The sequence below is a fragment of the Magnolia sinica genome, chromosome 4 (assembly GCF_029962835.1).
Source record: "Magnolia sinica isolate HGM2019 chromosome 4, MsV1, whole genome shotgun sequence".
NCBI lineage: Eukaryota > Viridiplantae > Streptophyta > Magnoliopsida > Magnoliales > Magnoliaceae > Magnolia > Magnolia sinica.
Window position 1 is genome coordinate 106,229,556 of NC_080576.1, and position 27,024 is coordinate 106,256,579.

At 40.1% G+C, this 27,024-nt stretch overlaps 2 protein-coding genes across 5 annotated transcripts; one reads left to right on the forward strand and one right to left on the reverse strand.

The window, feature by feature from the left end:
• Nucleotides 1–13,742: 13,742 nt before the first annotated feature.
• LOC131243666 (vacuolar protein sorting-associated protein 2 homolog 1-like) lies at nt 13,743–26,816 on the reverse strand. 4 transcript variants are annotated; one of them, XM_058243166.1, is made up of 6 exons: nt 26,535–26,811; nt 24,802–24,932; nt 21,715–21,819; nt 20,017–20,277; nt 19,195–19,318; nt 13,743–15,026 (listed from the first exon to the last, which is right to left on the reverse strand). In XM_058243166.1, exons 1-5 carry the CDS (start codon nt 26,614–26,616, stop codon nt 19,202–19,204), a joined length of 696 nt encoding a protein of 231 aa, XP_058099149.1. In that variant the 5' UTR covers nt 26,617–26,811; the 3' UTR covers nt 13,743–15,026; nt 19,195–19,201. The 4 variants fall into 4 exon arrangements, with proteins under 4 accessions (XP_058099149.1, XP_058099151.1, XP_058099150.1 ...); XM_058243167.1 differs by lacking the exon at nt 13,743–15,026 and adding an exon at nt 15,091–15,115; XM_058243168.1 differs by lacking the exon at nt 19,195–19,318 and having other exon boundaries at nt 26,535–26,816.
• LOC131243668 (RING-H2 finger protein ATL1-like) lies at nt 14,257–14,896 on the forward strand. Its single transcript, XM_058243169.1, has one exon. It carries the CDS (start codon nt 14,257–14,259, stop codon nt 14,770–14,772), a length of 516 nt encoding a protein of 171 aa, XP_058099152.1. The 3' UTR covers nt 14,773–14,896.
• Nucleotides 26,817–27,024: the final 208 nt, after the last annotated feature.

Genomic DNA, 27,024 nt, shown 5'->3' on the forward strand with positions numbered 1-27,024 from the left:
CCACGCCGTCCTTTCGTTTTTCCATCTTATTTTAGAATATGATGTTAAAATTGAAACATATCCAAGCTCAAGTGGACCACACCACAATTAAAGGTGGGAATTGAACGCCTACCGTTAAAAGCTTTTTGGTGGCCACTAAAGTTTTAGATAAAGCTGATATTTGTGTTTTCCCTTCATCCAGGTCTGCATGACCTGCTAAACAGGTTGGATGGTAAATAAACACCGTAGGTCTTACAAAGGTTTCAACGGTGGGTGTCATTATCCCCACTGTTCCTATGGTGTGGTCCACTTGAGCTTTGTATATGCTTACAATTTTAGGTCATGTCCTTAAAATGATTTGAAAAAATGGTAAATAAAACACATACATCATCGTGGGCCCCACGGAGTATCCACTTATGCAATCCGCGTCCAGCTCGAACAGACAATTAAAAGGAGAGATACATCAACGGTCCATATTCATTTGATAAAAGGTCCTAGATCTCTCTATGGAATTCTGGGGTATGTTCCATACATATGGGACCCACATATCAATGGTCTTAGATTGTTGAGCAATGGGCTAACCAGTAAGAATTGTAAACCTGGTTATGCTGTACAAAGGAGCTTTGCTAACCCTCTGATTTTGTGGCCTACGAATGGACGGTTAAAAAGAGAAAAAAGCAACGGTTCATAATCAACTTGTAAAGGGTTCGATCTTCCGGAGAAGAGAATTTTAGTGCTTGTTCCATCCAAAATGGGACCCAACGTAATAACGGTTTGGATTATAGAACGATGGCCCCGCTTCTAAGAATTGTAAACGTAGTGCAGCCCACACGTGTAGAACGTGTACCATCTACACCCCACTTCATGTGCCCATGTAGCCAACAGTGCAATATCCCAGCCGTCCATCATTGACCATGTAGCCCTTCAGGCGAGCCAGCGTGTCAGAAAGGTTGGAAAAAAAAATAAAATCAGACGAGCCTTTTTCAGCACTGCATTATTTTTTTTCGTGTCTGCCACGTTGGCACATGTGGTGTCGTGTGCATTAGCTGACTTGTACACGTGTGTGGTGTGGTCTTAGCGAGGCTAAGATAAGAGTTAGGTAGCAGCTTCGGTGGCTCAAGGAACCGCCAAACTCCATGCATCCAGGACTGTGGGGCCCACTCTGATGTTGGTGTGTTTTATGTCAATACTCTGCCCGTTTTTTCAGCTCGTTATTGTTGTGAGATGTCCTCAATCCGGACATAAAATAGGAGTTATATCAATCGACCACCTTGATTAATTAATTGAGTAAACTCCAAAATACATAAATTGGTCTCGGGTTAGTTTTAGTTTTAGATAGTAACTGTTGGGGCAATCAATTGATAGAATTTGAAAATACTTATAATTTCTTTGGATACTTTTAAGCCTGTTCGAGTGATCAAACATATGGTATTCAATCGATCAAGGACCGCTTGATCAATGGCGATTGATTGATGGTTAGATCGAAGGCGTGCATAATTTTGTGAAATTGCATGATAAATTTTCTATTTAGGATGTTATACTATATATATGGATATGGCTATAGGATTATGGTATTCTAGTCAAGGCTTAAATGTTTATAGGGTTTGGAGAGGGAAAACAATGGTTTCCTAATTGTAAGTGCATCAATCTCATATACTTTTCGTATTCATAGTGATCGATGCCGTTTTGTACTATGGTTTTTTTTTTTTTTTTCATGTGAAATTTGTGTGTACTTATGCATATATTGTTTGCATTTGTTTATCGTTGTGTGATCTAAATTTGAGGTTTGATTCTAGAGCCTCCCAACGAGTGATATCAGAGATAACGTTGGGAATCGAGTTTGAATTTGAGACATGATGATTAAGGGATCAAACGTGAAGTATAAAATAGAGAAATTTACTAAGAAACATAATTTTGAACTATTGAAGGTGAATATAAGAAGCATTCTGGTTCAGCAAAGGCTGCAACATGTACTCCTTAGTGTAGAGAAGCGTCCATGAGTGATAAAGAGTGGGAAGAACTGGATGAGAGGGTGAAAACCTCGATGCAACTATCTTTGGCAGATGATGCGCTTTACAATGTTCTTGATCCAAAGATCACTATAGGATTTTGGAATAAGTTAGATAGCTTGTACATGACGAAATCATTATCAAATTATTTGTATAATAATTACATCAAAGCGTGTAATCAGATATTTTGTAAATTGATAAGTGTGGAAGTCAAGATTAGGGATGAAGAAAAGCCATAATTTTGTTGAATTCTCTTACAGAGTCTTTTGATAGATTCATATAAACTATGTGCTATGGTAGAGAGAGACCATTAATGTTGAGATTGTCATCTGAGCCCTTTAATCGAAGATGTTAAGAAAGAATGATAGCGGTGTGGGGTCCTCTACTGATGCGTTGGTAGCTAGGAGAATGAATTCTAAGCAGGAGAAGGGAAGCTCATGATCACGGTCCAAGTCTAAGGGTAAGGGAAAATGAAGTACTAGAACTGTGGGAGATAGAGGCATATGAAGAAGGATTATCAAAATCTTATAGCTCAGAAGGGAAAAAAATCAGATGAAGCACCTAAAGAGACCAACACAGTAGAATCTAATGAATATGTGGATGGTGGTGGCGTCTTGACCACATCCAAATCTAGCTATCTTAGTAATGAGCGGATTTTAGATTCGGTGACCTCATACCACATGACTTTTTAGCGAGATTAGTTCATCAGTTACAGTCAGTGTGATGGTGCACAGTGTTTATGAGCAATGACATTGCTTGTAAAGTTGTTAGAATCAAAACGGTGCGTATCATGTTTGATAGAATGAAGCACATCTTGACTGATGTTAGACACCCTCTTGAGCTGAATAGGAAAATGATTTCTCTAGGGGCTCTTGATGCACTTGGGTGCAAGTTCACCAGTTATGATCAAGTCCTAAGACTTTTAAGGGAGGTACTCATTGTGATGAAGGCACAATGGAGCGGTAACCTTCACAAGTTAATTGGGAATACCGAAACAGGTGAAGCTATAACATCTGTACCAGAGTTTACGTCGGTACATTTATGGCATGTGCGTCTAGACCACATAAGCGAGAGCGGTATAAAGATATTTTTTTTATTGTTGTTTGATTTTTTGCTTTTGGAGTATCGATTTTAATATATGTGAGCATTGTATATATGCTAAACAATCAAGATTATCTTTTAAAATTGGAAAATATGTAAGTACAAGTGTTTTGTATTATGTGCTGTCAAGCTCCAAAATTCGGCACCCGAGTTTGGAAACTCCGATCCCAAGTTCCTATGTGTAAACCTAAAAAAAAATACATGTAAGCAAATTCTCACGTGCCTGCGTAATCTGGTTAACATTTTCATGGTTAATAATCAGAATAGCTTTAAATCAATAACATCAAAAGTTAAGTAGAGATAATCAAACCTAAAAATATAATGTTAATATTCAAAATGTACAATTCTAAAATTGATGTCTGCCGAGACGGAGACTATACAAGTCACAATATGCATTCAGCAAAACCAAACCACGGAGTTTATCGAATTGGAGACTCCAATATATACATGTCAAAAATGAATAAACTGTAAAGTTTCATATTTTCGCATAACACTGTAAAAGCTTCACAGGGATGGTGCATGCTGATCTAAGCCTACCCGTTTGAGATCACGGTAGTACATGCATCAACAATATTGTTTGGTTGGTATTTTAAAACACCGTCGCAGGTGGGAGTAAGTAGCCAACTCAATGGTTCCATTTTCCTAAGTTGTATATGTTATTAACACGATCAAGCGCAAGTAATACTGGCACGAATAAACAATCACTTCGTATCTAGTCTTTTTAAGTATATGAATGCTATAATATTATGATACATAATTATCACAATCCAACATTCCCTCAACAATCGACACTAACGCTTATTTCGCAGAATGTCAACACTCATTCATCACGCGATTCTAATACCTTTTGCAAACTACCTATCCTAATAAGGGTCATAATATGCATAATTAGTCAAATAATTATAAATTCCATTTTAAACAACAATTTGTTGAATATAGGATACTGCAATTGTATCACGAGTCTTTACCCAAATCACGTGGCTCGTTGCGGTAGGAAGCAACTTCTCACTAATGTCCTCTAATCCAATTTAGGGTTCGTCAGCTAATAGTCTAACTTACACAGTCAACAACGATAAGGGTTCATAGCCTTCGTTGGTGCATAATGGTCACTACGTGAAGGCTCGTCACCTATTTTTTTACTAATATGACGGGCTTGTTATCCTATTTTTACCAATATGGTGGGCTCGTCACCTTATTTTTTACCAATATGGCAAGCACGTTATCCCATCATGGGTCGATATCTCTAACACGGTGTCTCATTCCACTATGTCCGGCTCATGAGAATTTATAAGATCGTAACTCACTAACGGTTATGAATGGATCCAATTCAATGGTAACGATGATATATTAGATTCCTTCGAATGTTATACAATTACCAATTGTAAAAATAACTGGCTCTGCATTAAGCTGATTCGATCGACGATGGAGCACCACGACAAAATCGGCATTGGGTGCAAAAATACCTCGTGTAGTTTTAAATACTGTCAATCGTTCGTGTTTAACCTCAGTCGGCCGTATAAGTAAGGAATATCCAATCTAACGTGGGTCATCTGCTTAACATGTTGCTAGGCTCAATCGTCAATGACTAAACATTAGATTATCAAATACACAAACATAATCACGAAATGACTTGATACACAATAGGGTACATCAATGGAACATATGTATGAATCAGTACCATTTAATGTATATCAATACAATATAATGTATATCGACATCACTTATTGATTGGCATACATGAGTTTTAACAATATTAATTTTATTTTAATCGAGCATTCCATCAAACATGTTAGCTACTAACACAAATAATATTATGGTTGAAATAATAAAACAATTTAAGCGTACATATATAATATTTGAAACTTTAATAATAACAAAAAATCATTATCTAACACCATCAATGGTTGATGAAAATGAAACTTAGAAGAATGGTCCACACCTTAATAGGGTTTCACGCGACCTAATCACACTTAGGGTTAGAATTTTTGGAGAAAATCACCAAATCCTAAATCATTTTTTACTTTTGATTATTGATGGAGAGAGATTTGATAGATGATTTGATAACGACCAGGGCTTTGATTAGAGAAGATTAGTAAGACGAAACATCAAAACCCTTACTTCTACTCACACTCTTATTCTGTTTCTCTATTTCTCTCTTTCTCTGTAGGGCATAAAATTTGTATGGGGGCAAGGGGCTACCCATATTGAGCCTTTTATAGCACCAAAAGCGATGCAAATGTGTAACGTCTTGGATTTTTGTTATTTTGAATTTCTAAAAATCTTTAAGAATATTCAATATAGCTACCCTACGTTATCACTTACTTACCCTTAACGCTCGAGGTGAGCCTATACGTGAGTGGTACCAATAAAGATCAGCACAAATTCGATTAATCAAGCGCAGGACGCTAACGAATCTACCCGATCACTTAAACCTCAAGTCTAGACTCGTGATTTATTCATTTAGACCCCAAATCTAATCGATATATCACTAACTAATCAAGATAACTGTAACTAAATAAAGACATACATAAAGTCAAGACAACTATAGGTCAAATCTTAATTAACAAACCAAATCAACCCAGTTACTCATTTACCCTAAGAACTAATGGTTTAGAGTAATTATGACTAAATCCATATTTTCACTAAATACAAATAGGTCATACTATGAACTTAGACAATCCAAATCCTAATAATTGCACACAAAAAATCTTACAACATAATTCATTTCAGAAATGACATGCTTATCCGAGTAAGCTCTAGATCGCTCATTAGTGGGCCACTAAACCCGAGGCTATAAAAAGACATTCGTATTAGTAAGTTTAACATTTATCGTGGGACATCAAACTAAGATCGCGTCTCAAATCGCTCAACTTGAACTTGCAAAGTGAGTGCTTGGGTTGCGTGAATACTTTCAATGAAAATCCAGACAACTGAAGGAAAAACAATGACTAAATATCCACCATTAAAAACTTCTTGAGGGCACAAAAGTTTTAGATCAAGCTGATTTTTGTTTTTTTACCCCCCTTAATTTTAATTTTTTTCCCTCTTCATTCAAGTATGTGCGACTTATCAATAAGTTGGATAGCAACTAACGGTAGGCCCTAAAAATATTTCAACGATGGATGTTATTATCCCTATTGTTTCGTGGTGTGGCCCAGCTAAGATTTTTATTTATTTCATTTTTGTCCTCATGCATTAAAATGAGACGGCAAAAATAACCGGATGTGGTGGATATAAAACACATACATCAAGGTGGCCCCCTTAATCTCGGAAACACTAAGTTTGGTGTTTCCCTATAACTGACCGCCCCAAGTAGTAAGCTTGCTTTTATTTTATTGGAAAGTAAGAAATGAAATGGTGAGCTTGCTTATATTTTATTGAAAGGTAGGAAAGAAACTCTTATTGCTTACCAAGCCAAAGCTCTTAAGGAATACAAAGAGAAAAGGAAACCTTAAAAAAATATAATAAAAAACGTCATATCGTAGGCTTAAGAAAGCACACACCCCAAGTGAGGGAAAAAGAAAAGAAAAGAAAACTAAAAATTGAAAGGAGAAAGCCCACCTCCAAAGCTGGGGAAGATTAGATAGAGCAAGCTAGCTTACTGTCAGCAATAATGTGGTGGCTATACTCCAACGGTACCAAAACTCAAAATGAGGGATTGTGCACTCTTCCAAAATAACAAAATCGAGTGTTTGCTTTGATTTTTGTTCATCATCTTATTTTCCCACTGAATTTCAATTGCCTTGATAGGAAATGCTACTCCTCCAATGACACGGAGTTTTTGTACTCCATGTCGGTGCTTCACATGCCATACATAGACAACATCAAAACCGTTCATTGGGAATTTTCAAAAGTAATTTAGCCATGGGTCAAAAATCATAATTTCTGGACAATCCTAACTCTTTAATCATCAGTAACATAGAGATGAACGATAAAAGACAAGAATCAGAAGCGGCTCCCATTCACACAGAAAAGGCCCAGTTATTGATGGTTAAGATAGCCCGATCAAAGCAGTTTCTAGCCTAAGGCCAATCAACGGTAGAGGTTGCAAGTTGCCTATTTTGGATCATCATACACGTGCAAACCATGTTCCAGCATGGCAGCAAGATCTAAAACATCCTTCAAGTAGGTCCACTGTCCAGATGGCGAGCATAAAAATCTGATCCGTCCATTCATCAGATGGCCCACTGTTTTCGAAACAAATGAATGGATGGAAAGGAAGCCGCAGGGGTGGAAATGGGCAACCCAACCAGGCTTAAGACCTACGAGCCTGTGGGCCGGGTTTGGGCTTGGGTCATTTTAGCCCAACCCGGCCCACTTAACATATACATTTGTTCTATCGTACAAATATCATTCCAATCATCGGTTAGGCAACATAAATACCAGTCTAATTTAGACCGTTGGTTTTCATTTTTCTAAATTTATTTCTTCTAGCATCTGTGGCCCACTTAAACCACATATCAATTAGGAACATTCACCTTTGAAAATAGGGATTTGATCAATTTCTAAGATGGGCTGCAATGGGCTGGGCCAAAGCATGTTGCTGGACTCATTCTTGGACCTCTGGCTAGGACCATGCTGGGATGGGTCTGAGTCTTGGACCTTATAGTGTTGAGCCAGACTCAAGCCATTGCCACCCTGATGAGAGTGCACTTACAGGATAGGGTCTTGCCCCCCGCTTGATGAGAGTGCACTTACAGGATGGGGCAGGAGCTCTGTAGGGCTGGATTATCATGGTTTAGGACATGACCTACTGTGATTTATAGGTTTTAGCCACGCCTGAGCCTTGAGCCTTATAGTGTAGGGCTGGATTCAACCCATCGCCTCCCCTACTTGGGCGAGAGTGCACTTACATGATAGCGTCCTGCCCCTGCCTGGAGGACTTGGTCCAGGCAGGGGCTTTGTGGGGCTTATCATGATGTATATATTTTATCCACACCGTCTATCCAATATTTCAGATTGTTTTAGTGTATAATACAAAAAATGAGTCAGATCGGAGTTATAAATAGACCACAACATGGAGATTGAATGCTCACCGTTAAAAACTTCTTGGTAGCTGCAAAAGCTTTGATCAAGCAGATATTTGTGTTTTCCCTTCGTCCAGATCTATGTGACGTTATAAACAGGCTGGATGACAAATAAACATGACAGTGTGCCCTAGGAGGGTTTTATCCATGAGCGTCATTATCAATGCTGCTTCCTGTGTTGTGGTCCACTTGAGCTTCAGATTTGCCTCATTTTTGAGCTTAAACCCTAAAATGATCTGAAAAAAAGGATGAACGGCGTAGATAAAATTCATAAATCACAGTAGACCCTATAGAGCCCTTGCCTTCACCGAGTCCGGCCTGAGATGCAGGTTGCAATCCACCTGCAGTTATATACGGGTGCCTACTACCCGGAAAGTGCCTACCGTATCCAGATCCAATACATCTGTGGCGGAAACGGCTTGCGTACTGAATAAACTCCGTAGGCCTCTGTGTCATTCATGCATTATATCCACTCCGTACATCTCTTTTAACACATAATTTTAGGGCTTAATCCCAAAAATGGAATATATCCAAACCTCAAATGGACCACACCACCGGAAACTGTGTGAATTGAACATCTACCGTTGAAAAATTCTCGGGGACAACAGAGGTTTAGATCAAGCTGATATTTGTGTTTTCCCGTCATTCATGTCCTTCTAATCTTATGAATAGGTTAGATGACAAATAAATATCAATGGGACCTTAGAAAATTTTCAACAGTTGAAATCAATAGTTCCATTTTTTCCAGTGGTATGGCCCACCTGAGCTTTGTATAAGCATCAATTTTGGGTAGAACTAATAAAATGATCTGGAAAAATGAATGGACAGTGTGGATAAACCACATGCATTCACAGTGGGCCTAACTGAGTTTACTCAGTACGATGAGAGCGTACTGAGTAACTCAGTACACAATCCGACTTCCTCTGTGGCCCCATGAATATTGAAATCGGATCGTACTGAGTAAACTCAGTTGGGCCCACCTTGAATACATGTGGTCTATCTACACCGTCCATCCGTTTTTCCATCTAATTTAAAGGGTTGAGCCCAAAATTGAAGCATATCCAAAGATCAAGTGGATCATACCATAGGAAACAGTAGGGATAATGATTTCCACCGTTGAAATCTTTCTAGGCCCCACAGTGATGTTTATTTGTCATCCAACCTTTCATAAGGTCATGCAGACATGGATGAAGGGAAACACAAATATATAAGCTTGATCCAAAACTTCTCTTGCCCCCAAGCATTTTTCGACGGTAGATGTTCAATTCAACTTTATCATGTGGTGTGGTCCATTTGAACATTCTATATGCTTCATTTTTGGGCTCAGATGCTAAAATTATCTGATAAAATTGATGGACGGAGTGGATCAGATACATAAATCATGGTGGAACTCACAGAGTTTACTCAGTACGCTAACCGTAGTTACTCACTACCCAATCCACTTCCACGAATATTCAAGGGTGGGTGTTCAATCCCCATTGATTCCTGTCACATTGCCTCCTTGAGTTTTGGATATGCCTCATTTTTTGGTTGGTGCCATAAAATGGGTTGGCAAAACGAATGGACGGGTTGGATTTCTTACAAATTTCACAGTGGGCCAGAGGGTTTCAAAAATCTGAATTGTCTATTAGTCCACATAAATTTCATGGGCTACAATACGGATCCTTGATTTTATCTCCCTTGCTTGTAGCCATCCTTTTTCCTAGTCATGGATTGGATGGTTGAGATTGCCTAACATTAGTGATTTTTTGAAATCATAAGCAATCTATGTTGGTCTCTAACTAATGGATGGATCAGCTCGTTGATTAGACCTATTTTTGTATATAATCTTAACCGTCCATTAAAGGCTAAGTGATCAAATGGTTATTAAAACTTGTTCTTTCATGGGTGTTTGGATAGCAAGTTACTTTACATAAGCTACTTAGGGGTTGTTTGGCACTATGGATTGGAGGGGATTTGAGGGATTTTCAAATCCTCCGGTCATTTGGTAGCATAAAGTAATTGGGGGTAGAGCTGTTCACAAGTTGAGATAGCTCGATTAACTCCCTTGGCTCGGCTCGAGTCAGCTCGGATTGACTCAGCTTGAATGGCCGACTTAGGCCGAGTCAAGCTAATATTTTGTAGCTTGAGTTGAGTTCGAGCCGAGTTCGACTGGTGGGGCATTTTAACTCGACTCGAACTCGAACTCGAACTCGAACTCGACTCGGCTCGATTAGTAATAAATATATTAAAATTTTTTAATTTAAATATTATATATATATATATATATATATATATATATATATATATATATATATATATATATATATAAATATATATAAAATAAAACCCTACGGCCAACCCTATCCAACGCCCTTTCCCTTTCTTCTCTTTCTCTACCCTACCCAACCGCTGCCCGCCGCACGCTCGCCCGACCAGCAACAGTTATCCATTGGACCACCACCACCAGCACGCTACCCGAACGCCTAGCACTCTACTGGAACACCACCCACCACCCAATCTCGCCGAGCGAACCAAAGCGGCCGCGCACAATCCCGACAAGGTGAGTCCCTACTACCCAAATTTGTTTATTCTTCTTCTTCTTGTATGTCTGGTCTCATCTGATTCTTGGACGAGGTTTCTTTAAAAGGAGGCTATTCACAGGACGTCTCTGATCAGTATCTTGATCATCCATTGCTGACTTTACCATTCAGCGTAGAATCGGACAGATGATCATCGATCAACTGGCTGACCGGACAGATGATCCTCTTGCTTTCCTTTCTCTTTTCTGTCAACTAGGGTGGGATCGGAATCCCCATCCCTTACTTTTGGATGCTCCGGATTGAAGTCTGGCCCCGTGTGCGGGCCGTTTTAAAAATCAAATCCAAGAATTCATTTGGGTTGCCTTCGGCCCAAGCATTCCATAAGGGCCTTTGGCCTTAAAAATCAGATCTATGTCCACTGAAAGGGACCATCTTAATTTTCCATCAATCCATTCGATAGCAATTAAATGAATGATGGGGATTCTTTGTGTGATATGAGAGATGTGCTCCATCTAGAAGGGAATCCTCAATTTGGATGGTCTGAGCCACCGCCACTTCAAAATGGTGTGGAATAAAAATAGGAATCTAACTGATCTGGTACATGCATGAGATCCTGGTTGTTCATTAGGTGGGCCCCTATGACACAACAATTAGGATTGTTTGAACAAGCTCGAGCTCAACTCGAGGTAAACTCGACTCGACAGCTTTGGCAAACAAGCCAAGCTTCAATGTTGAGCTCGAAGCTGAGCTCAAGTACAGCATGGACAGGTCGAACCGTTCTAATCCCTGTTGTTAGGCAGCATAAAGTAACTGAGGGTGGCAAATCCAAAGGCTTTCCAATCTCCTCTTTGAGGGGGTTTGCAATCCACGGTGAGAGCTTGGATTACACCTAAAATCATTTCAATAGTTGCAGGTGTAACATGTATGTCACTATACACTATCATTCTATTGGGCACATGGCCCACTAATGATGATCACCGTCCAAACATTGTCCAGCACCCCAAACATTGTCCATGTAAATCAATGGTTAAAAATCATTAGTTAGTCACTAAGACATGATCTTGTGCTTGTGGCCCATCTGAGACTTGGAATTTCATCATTTTCGGACAAAGCATATATTTCAGCGGGCTTATCACAACCATTGTGTCAAAAATTACATATCTCACTAATTAGATATATTAAAGTTAATTTAGTAATTAAATTCAAACCCCTGTAAATATACCATGCATAGGTACTTTTGGATTAAAGTTGATTCACACTTCAGGGTGCCAAACACACTAGGAGGATTTCAAATCCAGGGGGTTTCAAATCCTGGATGTTCCGAATCCGAGGGTTCCAAATCCACACTCGCAAATAGGCCCTTATGTCACAAGTAATATATCTTGATTTCTACTTAATCAACAAATAAGTATATTGTCATCCAAAAAGTAGAAAAACATATTTAGTTTCCAACATCATAAGTAATTATCCCAAAAGTTTGTTTGACCCCCTCACATCCACCTTCCATCATGTAGGGCCAAACTTTGATGTGGATCATCTTTCATTGTGTGGGCCCTAGATTTGATATGAGCCATCCATCATGTAAGACCCACCTTGGTTGTGGGCCATTCATCATTATGGGCTGTCATTTAATGTGCATAGTTCATTAGGTGGGGCCCACCATTGATGTTAGTCATCCATCATGTGGGGCTAGCATCAATTTTATTGTCCATCATGTGGGGCCCATCTTTAATACCACTCCCCATCATGTGGAGCCCACCTTTATTGTGGACCATCCGTCATATGGGCCCACCTTGGATGTGGTCGTCCATGTGGAACTCACCTTGGATATGGGTCACTCATCATCAGGTTGACCTTTTATGTGGACCATCATATGGGGCCCACCTTGATGTGGATCATCCATCATGTGGGGGCTGACTTTATTAATTGCCCATAATGTGGAGCCCACCTTTGATGTGGGTTGTCCATCACGCGAAGCTCGCATTGGATGTGGGCCATTCATCATTAGGGGTGGACCTTTGATGTAAATCATCTATCATGTGAGGCTTAATAGATCACCTATCCATTAATTGGATGTTTTTTCTATCTCATAAACTTAAAAGGGTTAGAGAGCATATTCTCTTAAATAATTTCTTAAGTTATTTAGTCATGGGTGAAAATGATGGAAATAAGTTGTTTCTGGAAGTTGAAAAACAACTTTTAAAAAAATTGATAAAATAAGTTGTTTTTTCTAATAAACTTATTTAAGAAAAGTAACTTACTAGGTTATTTGGCAGTATCCAAACGAGCCCTGAATGTGATAAGCACTGAATCCATTTTAAAATAGGACCGTTGAAATTTGCAAAGTCACGAGGGGAAGTTTTCATATTTCGTCACTGCCAGATCACTCTGATTTTAGCGCATGGACAACAAAGGGCAGCAAACTGAATGGACGGTCCAGATAGATGATTAGATCATCCAAGCATCCAATCGCGCGAGTATCAACATGAACGGTGCAAATGAGTTGCACCAGATAATTTCATATATGCTTATCTAAATCCCGTTTTTCAATTTGTTTTAAGGGGATCTCACACACAGCTAGTTGGATGATAATGTTACCGTCCAACCAGCCTCTGAATGTCATAGTGTAAAGTTTGTACAACATCCAACCCATTAGAAAAGTTGAACCTACTAAAATGAACAATCAACTTGAAAATTATACCAATCCGCTCATCAGGTGGGCCACGACATAGAAAACAATAGATAACCGTCCATCTGATCCAAAGTACATTTTTAGCCCACCTGATGAACGGATTGGCCTGATTTATAAGCAGGCGATCTTAATGGAGGAAACAACATCTTGGGAGGTTTGATATCGTACATACATGACAGTTGGACCATCATTCCCTAGTTGGACGATAGCACCGTTCTACGGCCCTGATCGAGGTGGGCAAAATAAAAAATTCGAACTTTGTGGGTCCATTGACGGCCCTACGTCGTACTAAAGGCCAAAAGGCCATATTCCACATCCTTTTCCAACGTTGTCGCATGGTGTTTATAATAATGTTATAAGCTAATCTCAATATCCCTTAAATGACATTAGGTCCCATTTAAAAACTAATATCCACCGTCCAAGCCTTCATCATCTGCAACCTTATTAATTAAGGAGGACCTGTATGGTACATGACAGTCTTCTTTGCACGGTACAATAGGTTTTCAATTTTCACAAATAAGGCCCATGGTCTTGCAATCCAGACCATTGGTCTGTCGTGTCCCGCCTTCTATGGACCATTGCTCAAAATTCTCTTCAAAGGACAATCTTAAACTCTTGCTTTTGTGGCCTATAGATAGACAATCAATAAGAGACATGACTGTCCACATTCAACAGAAAAAACTCCAATTAGTGAGATTTTTGTACCATGTTACATCCACAGCTAGACGCAATGGACCGATGGTGAGGATCACCGACCATGGGCCCCACTTGGGCAGAGTTGAAAACATGCATATGGCATACAACATGCAAAGATGTGGCCCACCATGGATCATATATTTCCTCATTATGATGATGATTATTCTACTGTTTATCACTTAATATAGAAATCTTGGCAATCCTTATGAATTCCAGACTAACCAGACTTAATGGCAGATCCTCTCAGCCCTGTGGCGGCACCGCCGCCAACGTCGTCGACGCCATACTGGAAGGCCCACTTCCCACGTTTCTACAACGGCCTCATCGTGATCGCATCGATGACCATCGTGCTCATGGCCTACAGTATCATTATAATAGGGTGGTACTGCCAAAACCAACGTGACCGTTGGAGGTTTGATTGGTCCCATGGACAGGCAGGCCATGGGGTCGATAGTACCATCAGGGAATTGATTCCCATGTCCCAGTACCGGAAGGAGGAGACTGAAATGCAAGCTTCGGACAATGAGTGCTCAGTGTGCTTGTCAGTCTTCATGGAGGGTGAAGAAATCCGGCAGCTTCCCGAGTGCAAGCACTACTTCCATGTTGATTGTATAGACATGTGGCTCTACTCTCACTCCAATTGCCCACTTTGCCGGGCCAATTTAGTTGGTCTGCCTTATCGTCAGCGGGACTTAGCAGAAGAGGATTCCCGACAGGGCTTACTCTATGTCGCCGGCATGGCTTGAATGTTTCTGAGTTTGTTTCTGCTCTATTAAGTCTTCAGTCTTCATTTTGTTGTTTTGAGTTTGTTCATGATCTCACAGTAGCAGAGAGAATTATTGTAATTTTGAAATGAGAGCTGATCACTTACATCAAGATGTATAATAACTTATCATGCAGCCCCATCTTTCCAGCCAAGAGAAAATTATTGTAATTTTGAAATTAGAACTGATCACCTACATCAAGATGTATAATAACTAATCATACAGCCCCATCTTTCCTGCCAAGAGAAAATTATTGTAATTTTGAAATTAGAACAGATCACCTACATCAAGATGAATAATAACTCATCATGCAGCCCCATCTTGCCTGCCAAGAGAAAATTATTGCAATTTTGAAATTAGAACTGATCACCTACATCTAGATGTATAATAACAGGAAGATCGCCGATCTCAAAAATCAAGTTCGATCGACCCATTTAGTTGGGGCTCACCTGTTACATTGAGCTGTCCATTGGTTCCAATGGTGTGGCCCGCCTGACAAGCAAACATGCCTGATTTTTGTGCCAAGCAATCTTCATGTGATGAAGATGGAGCTGCATGATAAATTAGCATACACTTTGCTGTATATAATCAATTCTATTTTGGAATCTCTTACCCTTAGCCGCAAATGACAGACGTGTGTTTCCCCCCTCAAGCAGCTGCGAAGCTCAATAAACATCCCGACTCACTTCAAAAACACCAAAGATGCCCCTTTCTTCAGGAGACAGTGAATCTGTCAGCTATTTGAAAGACAAGAGGAATGTGACGGATGTGGGTGTCATTTAGCTCTACTTTTCCGAACAAAGTGATAATTCACCTCAATATGTTTGGTTTGAGCATGAAAGACTATTTTGAAACAATAAGTATCATTATTTACATATCAGAGGTAGAGGATGTAGATAGCATATGCAATCAACCAATATTCAATTTCCATATATGATCACATACCACAGCGGATCGTTTCTTCGGGCCCCAATATATCAAATATCTAACCAAACAATCCCTAGATTGGAAGATCCTGGACAGAGAATATTTTTCTTTTTTCTTCTTTTTTTGATTGAATGTGAACAATTGTTGTATTTTTATTTATTTTTAAATAAACCCTCGACTTGTTGGCCACCTATAAAAGGGTAAAGATCATGGTGTGCTGTAAAGGCTGTTGCGGGGCGTAAAGGCCGTTATGTAAAGGTAACGGTGGCAACCGTTACACGTTACAGGGTCGTAACGGGCATAACAGCCGTTTATGAAAAAAAAAATGACCTGTAATTGCCGTTAACGGCACATTAAATCCCCTATAAAGGCCATTATAGTCCCGTAATGGTCTATTACGAGACATAGGTTTTTTCATACTTTTTAATCAACATTACGGGCCATATGCAGGGTTTTCAGGAGTTTTTTTAATAAATAAAAAAATAAAAAAGAGAGAATGTAATGGCCGTTATGGGGCCGCAACAGCCGTTATGCCCCGTGTCATAAAGGTAACGGTGGTGGCTTTTATGGCCACCGTTACCGTCATGGAACATCTTGGTAAGGATTCCTTCAATCTGGGAGACTTTTGGTGCGTCAGAAATTCACAGTCTCTGGCCTATAAGACCCCACTTATATAACTGAAAACCTCAAACTATCAGCTGAAGCAATGAAAATACCTCATATATGAGTCAAATGGCATCAATAAGGGAGAATAGGTTTGCAAGACTTGCAAGACCAGAATAGGTTTGCAAGTCTATCATTTTAGGTCTTGGAAGGGGTTCATTGCACATTTGTGGCATGTTTGGAAGTTAACTAGAGAAATGGACATTCAACTCAATTCAGCAGCTTGCAACATTGAGCTCGCTTGCAATTTTAAGCAGAATGGACAGACTTTGTGCAGAGAGCCGAATGTTGTTTCTGGGTTTTCCAATCAAAATCCTAATTCATATCTAAATTGCAAGGCATGCCGTTTAAGTAGCAGTAAAATGAAGATTCACACTCTTTCCCAACTGGGCCTCATTTGTTGGAACGAATGAACTCTTAGAAATATTGAGGTTCGCCTGCAAATCAATCATATCAGAGCATTAAGATAGAACCTGGATAAGATCTTGAAGGAGCGTCAGAGTGCTCGTCTTGAAAGTTATGTCATGGAACGGCCATATATCAGGTATTACTACCTTTTTCTTTGGATTTTCCTCTTGTCAAAACATTAGAATCTGGGTGAGATCTTGAAGAAGTTTTGGAGTGTTTGTTGTGAGAATTATGCTATCCACAGGCGGTGTAGGAGAATGGCCATATCAAGTGAGCCGTGTTTAGGAAACATATAGTGGTTGGTTTTACTAAGGAAGTTGTCTTCATGTATGATGACCCTTTTCCTCCTTAGATCTTCTTCTTCTCTGTCTTCCCTTCTTATCTCCTCCTCCTGATCAGATCCTCTTTCTTTCTTCTCCCCCAAGACAGCACATTCTGCTTCCTTTCTTTTTGATTTGGTTATTTCTTTCTTCCCTTTCAATTTGACAATTCGAGTAATGTGGACTGTTGAGATGCCATATTCATTGCTCTGTCTTGTTGCATGAAGTGTGAGGGGAAGCTGGAGTGGATTTACATGTGGGAGTGGAAGGTGTCCATTAAAAAATACTAGTTGCACGAACCATCTACAACTCTGCGACTAAGGTTTTTAGTCCAATGTTCCTCAATCATAGTTAGAATTGTTCACACCTAAACAATCCATTTTGAGCATTATGACTATTAGCCAATGCATGCACAATGTCTGATTTATATTTCAAATAAAGAAAAGAATTTTTTGCCCATTTTGGTTGTGTTAGCTTCCATCAAGGGCACACCCCAAGCCCATCGTTTCATGCGCCGTGAAATAGTACATCAAGCTTCAGGAGCAAATGCATGCCAGTTCCATGTACTTCCTCCATCATGTAAGGTCAACACCAGGGTGCTAAAACTCACTGAATTGACTCAAAACTTGACCGAGTCAACTCTACTCGGTGAGATTTCAAGGCATCTCTCTAAAACTTGATACTAGGCCTAACTTGGCCTGGACTCCGAGAGACTCACTGAGTCAGCTCAATGGCTCAGTTGACTCAACAGGACATGGTGTGACTCAAACTGAGTCACCTAAGTCACAGGATTTTTTTTTTTAATTAAAACTAATAATATTTGAAGGAGATTTGAACCACAACAGCATCTACAAGAAGCAACGACATTAACCAATGAAGCATCGGTAATGTTGTTATTTTGAGTCACATTTTATATTTACTTATACGAGATATAACTTTTTAAATATCTATCAATATTCCTAATATTTTTAATTTATAATAATTACATATTGAATTGAGTTAGCTGAGTCATCGAGTCAGCCCAACCTGACTGAATATCGAATCAAGTCGAGTTTTTGGGTTTTTGAACCATAGTCAACATTACTTGCAAGCTTCAGGTGCACATGCATACAAATTCGAAATGTTTCAATCATATAGGGTTAGCAACATTTTCAAGTGGATCTATGAAACCGCCCAACCAAATGCAAGTACCAGATCGTCATCATCATCTCCTCATTCATCATTGCTGCCACCACCACCACCATCATCAACCACAATCACCAGTACCGCCGCGGCCGCTACCATGTAAGTCTTGCCCCAGTTCTTGGGGTTAGCTTTACAAATCCTTTTTATCACCAATCAATCATATGTGAGGTGCTATCATCAGTAAGCGAAACCAGCTTCTATCCTTCTCACCATTGTAGGAAAATATATATAATCGTGTGTTATCTGTGTACTTATGTGGAGCACTATATATTTCTCTCATGCTAACACATATATGTTAGTCTTTTGTGCTAACAGTTTTCGCCTTACCCTTCCCTCCCTATTGCCAAGCTAACCCTGTCGCCAAACCACAACAAGAGTTTTGCCTCACCCTTCCCTCCCTATTGCCAAACTACCCCCTGTCGCCAAATTATAACAAGAGTTTCGCCTTACCCCTCCCTTCCTGTCGCCAAATTACGATGAGAATTTTGTCTTACCCCTCCCCTCCCCTCCCTACAAGGAAATAGAAGTTCTGAAGTGTAGGGAAAATGTCAACCATAACCATGTAGTTTTTGTGGGCCACTAATATAAAATTACCAGCAAAGAACATGATTTCTCAAAAGGGCCCAAATTTAATATACATGGTGTGCTCCAAGAACCAGTGCACACATCTCCCATCGTCCAAAGATGATGGGTGGGAATTGAAAATGTGTCCAAAAAGGGGATTTTTAAAAGCCCATCTTGGAACACGTTGGAATTCCTGCCCATTATAATTGGATGACAGGAGATATGTGGACTGATTTTCACTGCACACAATTTTTGACCTTTTATTAAATACCATACTCGATACAATGGACTATAAATGTGAGCACAATATCATGGATTTTATGTTTGAGAAGACTACATTTTCCTTAGATTGTCCAACTGGCCTGTATATCCTGACATCTTCTGCCATCTTCATTCCCTGTTGCTTCAACATGAGGACCCTTCGTGATTGCAGATGGTGCAGATATTGGTGCCTTGACAAGCTGCAAAAGAACCAGTAGAGTTGGCATATACCACATAGCTTTAGAATCTAAGCATTGGGCGGAGTTATATGATTCTCAGCATAACGTTGTGTTTAGGGTCTGTTTGGGTAGGGCATTGGGATTAAGTCTAATACTGGTTTGGCAGGCCCCATGCCCTCCATGTAGGATTCCCTGCACTAAAGCAGCACCTTCCTCCTCATAAATGCTACCAGCAGTGTTTTTGGTATTTCTAAAACTTCCTTAATAGCATTCATGTCGAGGAAAGTGCCGCTTTAGTGTGGCAAATCCTCCATGGGGCCCACAAAATTGAGGATCAGATTCAATCTTGATTTTGCTGGATCCCGTATGCAAACGGCCCTTAGTGTCCTCAGGCCATGGACCCATACAAGTGGGTACCAATCTCCCATATTGAAAGATCCTAGCCATCCAAACCTTCGGTCTTTCAGTTGAATGTGGACCGTTGCACCACTAACCATCCATTTGCAACAAATCAAAGGATTGGGATTTTGTCCAATGAGGAATATTTAGGGGGATTGATAATCCAAGGTAGGGTCCATCAGACAGGGCAGTCCAAATCAGAAAACCATGGGCCCCTCATATGTAAAGTCAGGGTCAAGAGACAACATGTCCTCAGGCCAAGGATCATACAACTTCCTCAAGTATAGGAAGGGAAACCATCTATGGAAAGAAAAATATACCTGTGCAAACATGTCGATTCCAATCTCATCAAGAACCTGGTTCGCAAGTTCCTCTGTCTTTGCCTCTTCCTCATCTCCTTCCAAAGCATCATCAGTGGCATCTCCCATAACCTCTGATACCATTTCCATCTTCTCATTTCGCCTCTCAAACTCTTGCATTATCTTCTGCAATGCCAGTAAGTTCATCTGCCTATTCCTCTGACCCATTGCCTTTGTAATGCATTTCATAGCTTCACCCCTAGCTTGGGTCGATTTCATTGTCTGCAAATATAAAAAATCATAGCTTCAATATTGTTAGGAACATCCTACTTGCTATTCCAATCGTTCCACCCAAGTTCACTGTGGGCCTGTTTGGATTCGTGGATTTTTTATTTTTTATTTTGAGGAAAATGGTGTTTCTTGGAAAATGCCATTCCTAGAAAACAATGAGAAATGTGAGAAATGAGAAGTGGTTTCCCTTGATTGGTTTTCAATCAGATTTTCTTGAGAATTTTTTTCTTCATTTCCAAATTTGTTATTTGGAAAAGCAAAAGAATTTTTTCACGAAAATATTACACAACGATAGAAGGTGACATGAATATGCTGAAGATGGCATGTAGCGCGTGTGAGGTGCTTAAAGATGGATGAGTATATGTAACACGTGTACATTTGCACATGTGGGGGTGATTGAAGATGATGGTGGCACATGTTGCACATGTGGGCACATTGGGGTGTGCGCATGTTGATGCACTAAAAGATGGGTGATAGTAGATGTTGCACATGTGGCAAATTGGCACATATATGGTACTTTAAGATGAATGATGGCACATGTGGCACGTAGGCACATATGGGGTACTTGAATGGATGGCTACACATGTAGGGCACTTGAAGGTGGTTGGTCACACATGTTGTGCACCACATATTGGCACATGTCATGCATGTGAAGTGCTTAGAGTGGATAGCAGCCATGTCGCTCAATAGCACATGTGGCACATGTACGGCATTTGAAGATGAGGGTGGCACATGGCACATTGGGGTGTGTGGCACATTGAAACATAGGTCACTAAAAGATGGGCTATGGCACGTGACATAATGCTCGTGTGTGGCACTTTAAGCTAGATTGTGGCACATGTGGTGGCACTTGAAGATGGACGGTTGCACATGTGAAGCACTTAGAAGAAGAGCGGTGGGAATATGACTACATTGTCGAGCACTTTATAACCAAAGGGTCATTTCCTCTCATTTCCCACAATTTCTTGAAAATAATATTTGTCAATTCTAGTGAATGAAACGAAAAAGGAGCATTTTTCAGGAAATGAGAGGGTAACAGAAATGGCATTACCTTTAAAAATAAAATAAAAAACAGCAGAGTGGTACCCAACGTGGCACATGTGTATGAAGAAATGGTGTTTCCAAGAAATTTAGAAAAACAAACAACAAAAACGTCATTTTCATGGCACATGTGCATGAAGTGCAAGCGGCCATTCACTGAGTTACCAAAATCATATTTAATGCCATGGTTAAAAGACTCAATTACTCCGATCGACTCGGTTGGCCCTAAGTCAAGGGTGACTCGTGGTGTGGAACCGGATTGGGTCCCATCGAGTCCGAGTTGTACATGACATGGACAACTCATAAAACCACAATTCATGCCCTAGTCCATGAACCGGGCCGGTCAACTCACAGGTGATAATTACAAAAAAAATTAAAAAAAATTACCTGAATTCTGAGGGATACACCTTGGAGTTGTGATTTCAACACCTTGAATTTGGTGATCTGATGCCGTATTCGAATAAGTTCTTTTGCCATTACTTTCACTTCCCCCTGCAACAAAACATGCACCAAAACATGAAAGATTTGATTCGGGTCAATACGAAACTTCAATTTCCGTTAATGTAGTTAAATCAATTGGTGAGATAATTATTTAAAATCTGGAGGAGGATAAATTTGTGAAATTGCAACAAAAACACAACACCGTGAAATAACTCCCAGCATATTACAAGTTTAGAAGAAGCATATGTGAAATTAACCTCTCATAAACGACTAAAGCACAATGCCGATGCTGGAACTGGGAGGGACTATGGCACAGAAAAAAAAGAGAGAGAGAGAGAGAGTAAAGAACTGCAAAGCATTGTATAAAAGAGTAGTCATCAAAATGCTGGCCTAAGTGAAAACACCTTTCATTTGCCAAGCATTGTATAATCCCACAAATACAATTCCTACAACATATTCCAACCTCCCAATACATCAAAAACATGGTTCATTTGCAATCCTGTAAGGATTATCTAAATATGATTTCACCAACAAGAAAAAGAATCCCGAGATTTTTTTATTTTTATTTTTAAAATTATTATGGGCAAGTTGGGCTCGAACCCAAGAATTCAATGTTGAAACGTACACTCTCTACCGTTGAGCCATGGGCTCCAACCCAGAATCTCAAGAAATGGGAAATGGTGTTTCATAAAATTAAAAGAAGGGAAAAGAACCAATAGTCCCCTCCCCGGTGCTTTAGCCCCTGACTACCCTTATATTTAGATTCCAGCAAAATTCCCTGTCTAGTAAACCCACCCTTAGCAACCCTTGGTAGTAAAGGAAGCACCTTATACGGTTATACCCATTAATTTTTCTATTTTTCACAATACACCCTCAACCCTCTTTCCCTCTGTTTCCCCATGGCAAGTGCACTAAAGTGATTCCACCTAGGTGCACTCGTAGGAGGACCCTTTCCAGCCCTCACCCATACCTGCACCATTCAAGATCCAAGCCGCTCATCAGATAGACCACATCATGTAGGTCTCATGGGATGAAAACATGGTTCGGTTATCTATTCTAGCGAGCAACACATGCTTAAAAGGAATGAATGGTTAATAGAAATTGACTGACACACTACATTTTGTGTACTTGTGTGGCCTATAAGATGAGTAGACCAGATTGGTAACGTCCATGGTGGACCCTATCTAGTACATGGCATGGATATTTTACTTGATCATGTGGACCTTTGGTGCAATGAAAATGCAATTTGCAAGTACACCTGCATTTCTTAAGAAAGAAAGAGGAAGGGAGGGTCTTTAGCTGGTGATGTTAGTGGAAAGGGAGTCGATCCATTACCTCTATTTGTACCTCTAGATTGTATACAAGCACATGTAACCAATTTCTGTGGTGATCTGAACTAGGCATCCTGTGCTCTCCACCACTGATTGGACTCCGAACTAAAAACTATTTCATTGAACTATCTTAGCCATTTAATTGATAAATTTTTGCATTGAGTCACTGATTTTGGTCCATAAATATTGATTTCTATGCCACCAATTAAAGGGCTACAATTGTCCAAACATTTTGATTTTTAGACTATAGCCCATTCACTGTTATAAACACCAAATGAACATTTTAGATCTACTCTGCGTATGCCACATGTGCTGCAAAGACATGAAGGGCATGAAAACACTGCCAACTAGGCACTGGATTCACCATGTTGACCTATTTGTTACTAGGATATGTGGGGACCACTGCAGTTAGATCCAAAATCATGTTTTAATGATCCAAACTGTTTCGATGATGGAGCTCACCTGGATTAGATAGCCTGAATAAAAACTCTTAACTCTTTAGGTTGAAATATTTCAACCCTTGCATCTTCATCTCATTGACCATTCTTCTAAGCACCGTTGATTGGAAGATTTTTAAGCCACCCACCATCAGCTACATAGCCTGTCAAATCAACATTTGGATCACAGATAATGACCATAGATCCAACAGATGCAGTCTTGACTGGTATAGCCTTGAGAGATCCTAATAACAATAAACCGTCCATTGGTTGCCATTCACTGTGCATGAGGGCAAGATGCCAGTGAAGTTCTTGTCGTCCAATATTATTGTTGACTCATCCATCTCACACATGCAACTCATATGCAGCTACCTAGACGATCAAAATTGTAGAATGCTAGAGCTACAACATGGGCTCAGGTCAATCCAAACATGATTGACCCAACCCAAAGACAGGCCAGGTTGGTTTGGGTTCTCAAGGTCCTTGGAGGTTGGAAAAGGCCAACCTGAATTGAAATTGGGTTGGGTCGGGTTGAGCAAATTCAGGTCTGGTTGGGAAAAATCACATGTATTTGGGTCAGGTTGGGTCGAGTATAGAGGAATTCAGGTTGGGTTCTGGCTGGGCATGGCAAGTTGGAACTCGGGTCGGGTCCTCTTGAGGGTAGGTGGGTCAAGCTTAAGTTGACCCTCAACCTGACCCAACCTGCCAAAAGTTGCACCTCTATGGGATGCATCGGTGGTGGGTTGCATCTCTTCAACTGACACTGATCAAGCAATCCTAACAATCCATTTGATGGCTATCAAAAAATGGATGGCTAAAAGTAAAATAGTAACTGCTTCAATTTTCAAGGGCAAAATAAATGGTTATTACTTTATTCTTAGTGTGGTTTCTGGGTTGTGGACCATCCACAAGTGCGTAAGTGATTCAGACAGTCGAAATTACCATAAAACTATGCCCTGTGTACAGTTGAAGAGTCACCACAATTATTAAAATCGTGCTGAAATATAATAGCAGTCCTGCTAATAAATAAGGGTATACTTGCAACAACACAACACATTGTATTTCTTAAAAGCAGAGATGGGTCTGAATGAAAATAAAGGGAGGGGGCGATTGGGCCCATAAGCACCATCAAGGGAGTATTTGGTCCTCATCCCCTAAAAGTACAGATAGTAACGTATATGAGATTACTGAGCTAAAAGCACATTGAAAAACCAGTGAAATGCAAGAAAGATAAATAAAAGTGGAGTCAATCAAGAGATGATTACCATCTCCCCTTGCTTTGCCATTTTCTTTATGTTGACAATTTGCTTCTTCTCTTGCGTCTGTAGCCTTTGCATCTCCCTCTCAATCTCTCTCATAGATTTATCTATCATTCTCTTTTTCTCCCGAATAAGTACTGCAGAACCCAATTCAATGATCGTGGATGATTTTTTATTATTTTTTATTTTTTGAAAACACAGGGTGTCCCCACCTCTTTTTTGAAGTGAGACTAATCCCTGCGAATACACGCAATCACCCACAACCACGTGTATCGGGTAAAGCCAATGAGGGGAATCGAACCCTCACCTATAGGGAGCAAACCTACGGTGAAGACCATTCGCCCAAACCTCGTTGGGTAATACTCTGGCAGAGTGTGATGCTTGATGATCATGGATGATTCAGAAACTATATGCATGGCATAGATTAACTAAATTTAAACCAGCCGATTTGTGAGATCTATTGTACGATAGGTATTAGCCCCAAAACCCAGTAGGTTGAACAATCCTAACTTCTGATTCATGGTTCTTATTCAGTAAATTAAGACAATTGGCCATGTTTCATCTCAACCATCCACTAAATGTCCACCAATCGGCTGGTTAGGTAATCACATTCCTGTAACTTTTTGTTTAATCCATCCAAATTGAAGCTAAAAAATTTGAATGGCATAGTTTGAGTTAATTGTATGCCACGTGTACAATTTCTTAGTACCTGTGTATCAACCATCACAATCTGCAAGAGTATTGAAGTTTTTTTCTCAAAATCAGAACTATAGAAAACAGCTTTCAAGAGAAGCTAGAATCACAGAAGAGCTAGTGAGACTATGCATGATTGGAATCAACATGAAACCAACTAAATTTTGATTCCAGATTATAGGCCGAGGACCAGTTCAGTAATACACAGAAGTGTCTGAATTTGTGGTCTACAGGTTGCCACACCCTACTTGGGGCCCATATACAGTGATCAGAACCGTTCATCTGGCGGGCCTTGTTGTGGACAACCTGCTGTGCGGAAACAGCACGAATCAGATGGCAATGAGTATGCATTGTCCACATAATAGAGTTCTTCTTGAAGAATATGAACTGTTGGCCTTTTCAGTGCCAAACATCCGTTTGCTTGCCACATTGGTCCCATCACACCGTACAATTGGTGGGGTTTTCATTCCACAAACCATCTATGGTACGGCCCACTGGATGAACGGCTCAGACCGGCAAGGGCGGTGCGGATTACAGTTTTGAATAGTCAAGTGGAACATTCAAATTTTGCACCTGCATGATTTGAATAGTCAGTTTTTTTTGTTCAAATTACCCGTTTTCACACCACATTGGGCCAACCGGACCATCAAATCAGCGGGATTTTCAGTCCACGGACCATCCATGGTTTGGCCCACTTGATAAACGGTTCTGATCACAGGTTGAGCAGTCCCCATGAACAGAAGAACGCCCTGCGGACTACATTTCTGGCAATCCCGCGGACTACCTGCAATTTTCCCACTTCAAATTCGACCATATTGCAATTCCAAACGGTATGATAAATTCCAAATTTAAAATATCGGATTCACATTTTTTCTTTTCTAAATTACATTATCAAAAGAAGGAAAACTAGTCCACTTTTTCTAATTCATTTGCATTTGGGTGCGTTTGGATGCACCAAATATCATGAAATTTTCCATGATAAAATGGAAAACCTAATTCCCATATATCGTGATTTGTAGTGATCGGAAAATGGAAAATAGATATACCTGTGGGGTTCTTTCTTCTGCCGAAAAGGAAACTCATGCCTGGGGATTCGGAGAGAGAAGAGATATCGAAAAGGAAACCCATGCCTGGGGATTCGGAGAGAGAAGAGATGAACGGACGGGATGTAGATGAAAATCGCCTCTTATTCTGACGTTCTTGAAACAGCAAGAGGCTGCTTTTGATGGAGCTGCGTCAGTTGGAGTGGGGAGTAGTTATTTTATAGCCGTTTGGATGCTGTATTGGGCGGGTGCTGGGAAGGGACGCGGATTGTGTACTGCAGTTGCCAGGTAGCGAGGGAAACTGATTAGCTACGCCAACTGCCACCAGCCAATGGCTGGTGATCGGTGCTCTGTGGAACCCACCATGATGTATATGCTTCATCCATGCCGTCCATATATTTTTATAGATAATTTTAGAGTATGATACAAGAATAGGCATATCCCAATCTCAAGTGGACCACATTACAGGAAACAGTGTTGAATGAACGTCAAC